Genomic DNA, 10,757 nt, shown 5'->3' on the forward strand with positions numbered 1-10,757 from the left:
ATGTGATCTTCAGACAAAGGATCCCTGACCATGATGAAGCCTTTCAAGCAGCTCAACTTATGTCCTGGTTTTGGCCGAAACATAGGGAAGGGTCATTTTCCTATGTTTTCTCTGATTGGATCTTAAATCCAATACAATGCATGTTGTGTGTACGCTGATTATCCTTGGTAGAAGAGGTGGTTTACGAAGGTCTGTTCACGTCAAAAGTAAACCAAGCAGGGTCTCCATGTGGTTTGTTGATAGACAGACGCCATAATTGAATTGGGTTCGTTGGGTTTCCTATTTGGGCTTCGATGCTGCAAGTATGGTGCTATCACTGGGACGAGCAGGGGAATCTGGGCAGGTTGCTCTTTTATCAGTTTCGGTTGGCTACACTAATTTTATGCGGATTCCGAGTCATGCTGGAGATAACCAAGAAATGGGTCTGGGTGGACCCGTAACTATCTTGATATCTTGTGCTGGTTTGGTTCTGTTTAGCAGGTGTCTTTGGAGGATATAAACGCTGCTTTGGTCTTCACGAGTTGAGTCTGTCTTAGGTAACAGGCCTTTTGTTGGAGCTAGACTTTGATAGTGGTTGGAGGAGGTATGAAATAGGGTATGCTTGGTTAGGAAGTTTTATGAACGAGAAGACCTAAGTTGTAACTGGCACTGTTGGAATCCCTGTTTGGGCACTGTTAATGCAGTTTTTATATGATGTTATATTGAAGGATAGGATCAACTTTTTTTTCTCTTGAGCAGATGTGGGTGGTGCCTGGGAAGGATGGAATGTACAAATTGTTTGTTTAGCTGTTCACGTAAGCTGGTTATGCTTTTCAGGGACCAACCTTTTTTATGCTTTGTGGAGGAAATGGACCCTGGATCACGTTTACTACTATAAACCCAAGCTGTGTTGGAAAGATTAGGGATGTAGTATCTTTATTTTTATTCTTATGTTGTAATTGTTGTTGGTTTGTATAAGGGTTGGACAACTAAAGTGTACTTTTAATTTATTTAATTTTTTTCTGATAAAAAAAAAATCAAAACAATTACTACATTAAATAATATAAAGAAATTATTGGGAAACTAGAACTTAAAACATATCACATTCAATAAAGAAGAATATGTTTATGTAGACATACTTATTCTCCAAACATTACATTATGTTTATTCTTTAAATAACACTATATAAATCAGAACTTATGACATATCACATTCAATGGAAACGCATATTTATTTTCAACCCATTAAATAATCATTACATAATATAAAGAAAATAAGAATTTATTGTAAAACTAGAACTTATGACATATATCACATATTTATTCCCCAAACATTACATAAAATAACACCATAAATCAGTAGTTATCTTTAACTAGGGGTGTTTGGCGAAGTTTGCACATAACTTCCAAAGGATTTATTCTAGAAATGGTAATTCCATTTGCTTCAGACATATCAACTTGTTCCTTGCCAATTCGTTTCCAATCAAAGCATTGAAGCAATAAGGCAACAGATAAACTCACTGTACGTTGAGCCAAGTTTGATCCAGGACAAGCCCTTCTCCCTAACCCAAATGAAAGTAACCTACTTACTTCACTTTCATCCTCAAACCTTTCAGGCTTAAACTGTGTTGGATCACTCCACATTTTTGGATCTGTATGAACAGCCCAAGCATTCACCAACACAATTGTGTCTTTTGGGAGATTATATTTTCCTATGCTGCAATCTTCAGAAGACAAATGTGGTGACCAAATTGGAGCTGCAGGGTGCAATCGAAGTGTCTCGTAAACAATGCATTGAATGTAAGGGAGTTTTGACATGTCAGATTCCTCTACCAGACGATCTGCTCCAACATAAGTGTCTATATCATTCTTTGCCTTCTTTATAACTTCTGGGTGGTTTAATAAATTAGCCATTGCCCATTCTAAAGTTAAAGCTGATGTATCTGTTCCAGCAAGTAGCAAGCTCTGTAAAATCCAAAAAAAAAAAAAGTATCAATATACCACATAAGGAAACAGATCCTTCTTTTTAGTTTCGTTTGTTTTTACTCTAAACAAAGAAATAACTAATTACCAGAGAAAGTCCTTTGATGATTTGATCAGTGTATTGTTCAGGTTGTGATCGTTGTAGAGCAAGGAGGTGACCTATCATAGTATTGCCACTGTAATTTCCACTACTGCGATGTTCGTCAATGAGTTCTTGTAAGAATGCATCGGTTCTCTTACCAATCCCCTTTAACCTTTTCTCTAAATTATCAAAATCAAACAACCTCACAAAAGGCAAGAAGTCTCCGCGGTTATTTACTCCGGCTAATGTCACCAACTCTTTAAGGATATCTTGGAATTGCTTTGCTTTCTGCACATCATTCACGTCACAATCGTCGCCGAATAATCTCTTTCCCGCCACTATTCTCGTCATAGTGTTAAACGCCGTTTCCATGAACCTTAATATAAAAATGTTATTCAGACACAATGCTAATGTAAGAGTAATGTGTAATTTGATAAAACATTACAATATATTTGAAAACATGGTGTAAGGATGTTTGATAAAGAACTGACTCACATGGATTTAAGATCCACTTTGGTGAAGTCGTTGTGTGAAAGGTGAGAGAGCTTTTGCACGAGCCTCATGATCTCGCCCCTACGAACATGGTAGAAGGAGTTTAAACGGTTGGTTGAGACAACTTCGAGCGCCAAGATGCGGCGAAGATGGCGCCAATGGTCGCCGTAGGAGGAGTGAAGGATGGTGCTGTTGTCGTAGCTGATGTACTTGCCAAAGAGAAAGTGAGGTCGGTTGGCCAAGACGATGTCGTTTTTGGTACAGCATTCTTGCACCGCAGACTGTGAACAAACGACCACCACGAGACGGGAACCGAACCAGAGAGAGAAGACTTGGCCGTATTTTTGCGACAATTGAGTGAAAGTGCGGTGGAAAGGCTGTTTGAGTTGCAAGAGATTTCCGACTATAGGGTAAGAGAATGGCCCTGGTGGAAGGTTTCTGAATGTTCTTGTTTTGAAGAAGAGCTTAAGAGAGAACAGAAACAGAAGAATTAGCAAAGCCAAATACAAAAGAGCCATTGCTTGTGCTATTCTGCTATTGATTTTTATGTTTTTGATTTCCATGCATGTGAGTTTATATAGGCATAAAAATGGTAAGCTGGAAAAACAAAAGTCAAGAAAAAATGGCTGTTCAAATTAGGTGGCAAATAACATTGAATTTGAGGTATATAAAATAATAATAAAGTGGTGCATGGCAAATAATATTGTAGTTGAGGTTTATAAAATAATCATAAAGTGGTGCAAGCAAGGGTGTACTCAGATTTCATTATTACCTAACTATTTAATCTATCCTGTCACATAATAAATACAAATAGTATTTTAACCATTTTAATTTTTAAATTTTTACTTTTAATAGATGCAACTATAATAAGAACAGACAAGAGAATTAGGTACACGTTAAACATGCATGAGATCCCAGCAATACACTGGTAGCGATTATTGACTTCACGTTGTGCAATTATGAGTAGCACCTCTACTCAGATTTCTTTTTATTGTATTATTCAATCTACCTCGTGGCATACAAAATGTGAAAAGGATTTTAGTGATTTTAATTTTCAATATCTTTTAGAAAATGCAACATATGGTGCATAATTCGTAATTATTAAAATCTCAAAATTTCCAATTACAACTTTACTTCGAATCCTTGAATCATGAACTTGTAGTTAAATACAGGTTCTCTTACCAGTGAAAATTGGAATTAATTGCAGGTACATTATTCACGTAATTTTTCGAATATGCTTTGTGATTGAGGATTGATAGTTAAGGCTTTCACATTAGAGCTTTGTCAACAATCCAAAATCATCTTTAGCTTTAGAGTTTGCAATATCACAAATGATCAAATTAAGATCTTCACAACCACAATCCTATAAGATTTATATCTATAACTCTTTTTTACACCTTAGTATTTATATTTAGTATTTGATTCATTTATATACTGTAATTCTTTTTTGGAAAGATATTTAGTTACGAACTGAAGCGCTGAAACAAAAGTATCCAAGATTGTATCTTCTATCTAATGACAAAGGGAAAAGTGATCTAGCAGGTTGGAGTATGGTCAGTTTGTCTTGAAATTTGGATTGAAGAATGGGAAAGAGAGCAAATGAACCAATTATATGTGGATTTGAATAATGTCAAGTGACTCCCAGGATATGGTTTTTTGTTAGGGGATTCTCTGTCCAATCTCCATACGAAGTGATATAAAAATTTACTAACTCGGTGTTTTTTTTAATCAGCAATAAAGAATTACAATAAAGAATAATATAAATGAGAATACTTGGATATTCTAATTCACGTAAAAAAGATCTAGTTCTTAGCCAAAATTTGTACATATATAACTTATTACAATACAAAAAATAAAGCAACAACATACTAAAAGTTGCTCCTCAGTGTTGTGTTTAGCAATGGAAACCTTATGGACTATCAAAGTGACCCTAATGCTATTACCCTTGCGTGGAGGACCCTTATGGGAAAGATCCCTACAAGAGTGAATCTTAGTATAGAAGAGGAATTTCTCTACCATCTAAGTTGTGTTCTCTATGTAATTTGGTTGAGGAAATTGGTCACTATCTTTTTGTTGAATGTAAGATTGCTTTTCAGGTGTGGGCAAAGGTTTTCATGTGGGTAGGGACACAAAAAGTGTATCATAATGACCTTAAAGTTTTTCTGCTTTAGTTTAACTTGTCACAGTTTAATGCCAAGAAGAACCGTGTTTGGAAGGTGTCTGGGTAGCAATGATATGGAGCATCTGGAGCCATGGGAATGGTGCATTTTTTAGAAATGGGATGGTGGATGTTGAAGAAATTTTTTGTTTAGCATAATTACAAGTTTGGTCATTGATGAAAAGGAATTTTTTGTGTTCAATTGTTCGTTCTCTGACTGGATTCTATATCCTTTGAATGGGTTATATTCGATGTAGCATTTGTATCTTAGATATAGGGAGTGGGTTTCTTAAGTTCTAAAGCACGTCTGGATTGAGTAGGAGTGTTGAGAGGGTAAGGTAGTTGTTTTAAGTTTTGAAGGACCTTTGTAGGTAGTAAGGAATGAATAGATCCCTTGTTTTTTTTTATCTTTTTGTTTTCATACCTGTCCTAGTTACATTGATCTTAGGCCTAGTCAAAGAGGTTTTTTTGTCAAGTGTGAAGCAGAAGGAAGATGGCCTTAGTAGAAAAAGCATAAGCCAGACAAGGACTTACATTAAGCCTATTCATCTCCTATTAAGCCTATTCATCTCCTATTCGTGTTCTCTTAGCTTTCCAAATAGTGAAGCTGTTGTCAAGGATGTTAAATCTTTTTATTTAGAGATGGTTGTGACTTTAGGCTGTCAAGATCTGTCAGGACACTTGAGGATCTTGATATTGAGTTTCTTCCTTTCAAAGGTTTTGTCTAAGCTGATGAGATGGTTGACAATATGAGTGAACCTCTTTTGAACATTAGCAATGGTCTCCCCTTTTTGCATTCTGAACATCTCATACTCTTGAATAAGAACATGCTTTCTTGCTCTCTTTACACCATTATTTCTTTCATGAGTAACTTCAAGAATATCCAACATTTCTTTAGTTGAAGTACATTGTGATACCCTGAAAAACTCATCAGAATTTAAAGCATATGTTATGATATTCTTAGCAATGCAATCAAACTTAGCCTTTTTTTCTTTCAGACTCAATTCATTGGGACCAAGGTTTTTCAACAGAAACATTATCTTTTTCAACTTTTGGAATAAAATGACCATATTCAATTGCATCACAAATTCCTCTATCTATTGATTCTATAAAGACCTTCATTCTTACCTTCCAAAACTGTTAATTCAAACCACAAAACAGAGGTGGTCTGTTAATAGATGCACCCTCCTCAAAGGGTAGTTTTTCAGCCATGAAAAAGATTTTAGAATAAAAAACTTGAATAACTTTCAAGAACCTAGCTCTTGATGCCAATTGTTAGAATTGTAGGCCTTAAACAAGAGGGGGTGAATTGTTTATGAAAGATTTTTGCAAATATTGAAGGTAGATTGAAAGCCAATGAGAAATCAATGAAGGAGAAATCAGTTCAGCCAAAAACAAATATGTTTTTAATATGATTCCAAAAAATAAACCAGTTGTTTTTGCGAAACAATCGGTTGTTTTTATCAACAATTATTAAAATCAAAGCATAACAGATTTAAAAGAGATAAGGAATAGAAAAATCAACATAAAAAGTTTTATACTTGTTCACTTTTTACCAAGAGGTACATCCAGTTCTCAGAAAAGTTTTAATCTGTTAAAAATTAAGTTTTCATGTGTTCAATAAAGTGCGTTTTTTCACTTGAAGTTTTTAACATGTTTAAAAAAATGAATTATACTACTAATTTCACTTTAAGTGAAATTAACTATTAGTTCGTGCTTTAATGATTGATTTTGACAACTATGTTTTTAATTAGTTTTGTTGTTTGTCAAAATTTATAAACACTACAAGAAAATCATTAAATAGAAAATAATTTTAGAGACAAAAAATAATTAGTTGCTATAGTGACCAAATTAGAGACCATTTTGGAGACTAAAAAAAATTTTGGTTTCTAAATTAGTTTCTATTATTGTTAAATGATTTTTAAATTGGTATCTAATTAGCTACGAAGGTTTTAACTACCAATTATTCAGATTTTAAATTTGGTAGGAAAAACCTGGTAGCCAATTAAATACCAATTTATAAACCATTTAACAATAATAGAAACCAATTTAGAAACTAAAAAAAAAAAGTCTCCAAAATGATCTATAATTTGGTCACTATAGCAACTTATTATTTTTAGTTTCTAAAGTTGATTTCTAATTAATAATTTTCTTGTAGTGAAATAAGTTGCTAGAACCTTCAAATAGAACAATTTTCGAATCTGAATTTGAGAAAACATTCTTGTGATGTGTTACACAAAGCTTGTGAAGTTTTTATTTAATCCTTGGAAATCTTGTTTCATAGTCTTGTTCTATGAAGGATTCACGGTCATGTTGGATAACCAAAAATCCAAGGTGAGTATCTATAGTTTTTCTGTCAGGTGGTTTCATTCCATTGTTCTTTCTTTACTTGTATTTGAATTGAATTGCAGTGCAATAGTGTTATAATCTGTAGTAGAGTGTTATAGGGCTATAAATAATCTTTTTAGGGTTCAAAATTGTTAAACATAATTGTTCTTTGTACAAGATTTTGTGTGATTAGTGAAAACCATCAGTGGGAAGTGATAACTGGATATAGCTCCTAAAAAAAAGTGAACTAGTATAAAAATACTTGTGTTGTTGTATATTTTTGTTTTTACTATTTTTTAATTTTCTACGTATTGATTGTCTCTCTTTTTTAATCAATTAATTTTGTAAAGAATTGGTTAATCTTTTACTCTGATACATTTTATTAAAATTTGAAACAATTGTTTTTTTAGATATAATTGATTTATATTTGTAACAGGGTTTCTGATTAAAATTTTAATCTATTGGTTTTAATAAACAATTGGTTGAAATATTTTGTTTTTCAAGAAAAGCTAAAATTTGCGAGGTGAGGTCATATGTGATGATAAAAAGATGTAGGTGCAATGGTGCAATGCAATGAGAGTTAGGATTTATGGATTTTGAAGAAGAGAAAGAGGAAAAGGAGATTTGGAGTTTCCTACAACAGAAAGAGGAAAACTAAGAAAAAAATAAAATAAATTATTCTAAAATTATATTTTTTAATTATTTATTTAAAAAAAATATTTTAAAATTATTTATTTACTATATTTTGGAAAAATCTAGTGTATTTTTTTGAAGGTTTTAAAATAAATAATTGAAACTTAATAAAGATTTAAAAAACTTTTATTATTTAAATCTATTCCTGAGATTATATTAACATCTTGGTAAATAACTTTTGAAGAAACCATTTATTCTTATAGTAAATGGAAAGGTTATAAATTATATTTGGAGACAAATAGATAGTTACTAAAACATATATATATATATATCCCTCTTTACTAAGGATAAAATAATAAAATAGAAAAATTACACTAACATTGATTATAAAAAAATTATCTCAAATTCAGATCTATTGCTACTAAGATTTTATATTATTTTATGTGAAAAAGTTAGATATTATTTTTGATTGAAAGACTAGAAAGTTATATATGGAGACAATGAAGCCAGTTACTTAAAAAAATATATCCTCTCATGAAGGATAGAATTGTCAAATAAAAAGATGACAACATTAATAATAAAAAATATTAGTGTTAATTACATAAATATCTCTCCAATTATTGAGAAGACTTGCACTAGTCTAGGAGTGGTAGTGGCAATCTTCCTAAAAGCTAAGAAATGGAAAGTGCTCAAAGCTTATAAGCCATTAATTCTGACTCTTAAGTCGTCCATTTACGTTCATGTCTTTGGTGGAAATTCTTGTTCATCATAAATACAAACATTGCAAGTGTTTTTCAATTTTCCACCACGATAAGGTGTTGACTGAGAAAAGACCACCAAATTCTTAACGTAGTGAAAATTACATTGGAAAACATCACAAGTCTACTGAAAAATGATCACAAATGGCAACTGTGCTACCAATTATAAACATCCCTTTGAAAAAATGATAACATGAGGAAGACTTTGTCACCAGTTTTGTAAACATCCATAGGAAAATGTGGCAAGTCTTTTAGACCTTAAGTGGTCAACAAGTGGAAAAAAAATACAACTTTGAAAGCTAAAACGATAGTCTTTAATGCTTAATTTGTATTAGAAAGTAAATTTGAGAGAGATTATTTAAAGGAAAAAATATGCAAAAATTAGATTGTTTAGATTAAAATTACTATTTTAATTTTGGTGGGTTAACAGAGAAATGAGTGTATATAAACCGCTTTATTACGAAGGTTCATGGGTTGAGGGTTTGCACCCACTTATATACAATGAAATATTCTCATCTTTAGTCGATGTGGGATCTCCAACACACCCCCTTACGCCGAGAGTGACAGCTCGTGCGTGGGACAACATATTATGGGTGGTCTGATAACGGTCTGATAGCGGTTGACCTGATAAGCCCAACAAGCAATAGGCTTGAAATGACTCTAATACTATATTACGGAGTGAACTTTAAGCCTAACTCATAAACGATGTGGAATTATATTGAACATACCGAAAGAAGTCTCAATATTTATCTAGATCGAGATGACCAATGAAAATATAACTATTTAACATAAAATATTAATCTAGCTAGACACTTTTTCAGCTTATCCAGACCATGCATATTAGATGGAAGATGGCATAAAGACCAACTATTATCAACCCAATCCTAACAAACTTTAGTAGTAAGTTTCAACTCTCCCTATTAGGAACACCAACCATCTCCGAAATTAAACATTTAGAGCATTAATTGGCGTTCAAAAAATTAATTTGATCCCCATTACATATTTCAACAAGTATTATCCAAAACAGTATCATATTAATCATTAAACTTCGCTAGATGGAAGAGAACTTATACCAAGTAATCTTTCATTACAATAAATTTCAATGTTATCCACAAATTATTACATATATAGATTCTGAGTAAATTCAACATTACATACGGGATATTATTCACGAATTTTTATTCATTGGTAAAGTGAACATTACATACGGATTATTATTATTATTATTATAAAAATTGATGTATGAACAACACAAAACAACAAGAGTCATATGTATATGTGACATGAGCGATTCAAGAACAAATTTATGAAATTTGAAACGATTAGATTGTAAAATAAATCGATTAAATGGTTAAACACAACAATTAAACTGTGGAAATGAACTAAAACAAAGCAAAACGGTGATGAACTATACAAAATGATGAACAAAACACAACAATTTGAGAAAAAAAATTGACTTAGTTGGAGAATGATATGATATTGGACCGTGGAATGACTCTAAATACCACTTGATGCAATTATCTTTTGCTCCAATTCCTGAAACCTTGAAGGAGAAGTGCTAGATGATGTTGAAGCACGCTCCAATGGACGAGTTGATGTAAAAAACCATGAATGATGGAGGAGGAAGTAAAACGATTTTGGTGAAAGTGAAGAGAACTTTGACCAACTCTTCTTGTTAAGGAGAGGTTAAACCAACTCTTAAGGTTGTTCTAGATTAATCTTCAAAGAAAAAGAAATTAGAGAGAATTAAGAACAACTATCCGTTATGCACAAATTGACATTAATGATATTTCATTTAAAAATATCATATTGATTGAAATTTAATAAAAAACTACAAAAAAAAAGTTTTAATTTATAAAAAATTTAAAATATATAAAAATTTATTTTCTTATAAAGGAAATTAAGTGTTCCTTTATCATTTATTAAAAATATAAGAAAGGTGGTTATCTCTTTAAAAACGATAAAGAGGGTATTATTTTAATAAAAACACAAATAAGGTAAATATGCATTTGAAAATTATTGAAAATGTTTATTTTAAAATTGAAGGGTGTGTGAGTTTCGTTTATTATGACTTTAGTGAATGCAAGTGAAATTATTAAAAAATAATGTTATTTTAAAACTAAAAATTATTTTTGACAAACTTCTTCATAAGGATATTAAAAAAATAAAAAAAATTATCCATAAATTAAAATTAACTTATTATAAAATTATTGGTCTATCACTTCTTTAAAATTTTATTTTCAAATTTTAATTTATACGAAAATCAACTTTTTTTATGTTCTAAAATTCCTCATAAGTAACTACTATTTATAAATTAATTTATAGTAGCATGAAAAACTTGTATT

The 10,757-nt window shown here is 31.6% G+C and overlaps 1 protein-coding gene across 1 annotated transcript; it reads right to left on the minus strand.

Moving 5' to 3' along the window:
• Positions 1 to 1,191: 1,191 nt before the first annotated feature.
• Positions 1,192 to 3,085, minus strand: LOC137819366 (cytochrome P450 81E8). The gene is made up of 3 exons (XM_068623186.2): positions 2,539 to 3,085; positions 2,050 to 2,419; positions 1,192 to 1,943 (listed from the first exon to the last, which is right to left on the minus strand). Exons 1-3 carry the CDS (start codon positions 3,051 to 3,053, stop codon positions 1,335 to 1,337), a joined length of 1,494 nt encoding a protein of 497 aa, XP_068479287.1. The 5' UTR covers positions 3,054 to 3,085; the 3' UTR covers positions 1,192 to 1,334.
• Positions 3,086 to 10,757: the final 7,672 nt, after the last annotated feature.

This window comes from Phaseolus vulgaris, chromosome 10 (genome assembly GCF_051622355.1).
Source record: "Phaseolus vulgaris cultivar YP4 chromosome 10, ASM5162235v1, whole genome shotgun sequence".
NCBI classification, from domain to species: Eukaryota; Viridiplantae; Streptophyta; class Magnoliopsida; order Fabales; family Fabaceae; genus Phaseolus; species Phaseolus vulgaris.

Coding starts and splice junctions, on each gene's coding strand:
- LOC137819366 (XM_068623186.2), bottom strand. CDS start 3,053: ATGGCTCTTTTGTATTTGGCTTTGCTAATTCTTCTGTTTCTGTTCTCT. Junction 2,420..2,538: donor AAAGTGGATCTTAAATCCAT/GTGAGTCAGTTC, acceptor TTTTATATTAAG/GTTCATGGAAACGGCGTTTA. Junction 1,944..2,049: donor TCATCAAAGGACTTTCTCTG/GTAATTAGTTAT, acceptor TGGATTTTACAG/AGCTTGCTACTTGCTGGAAC.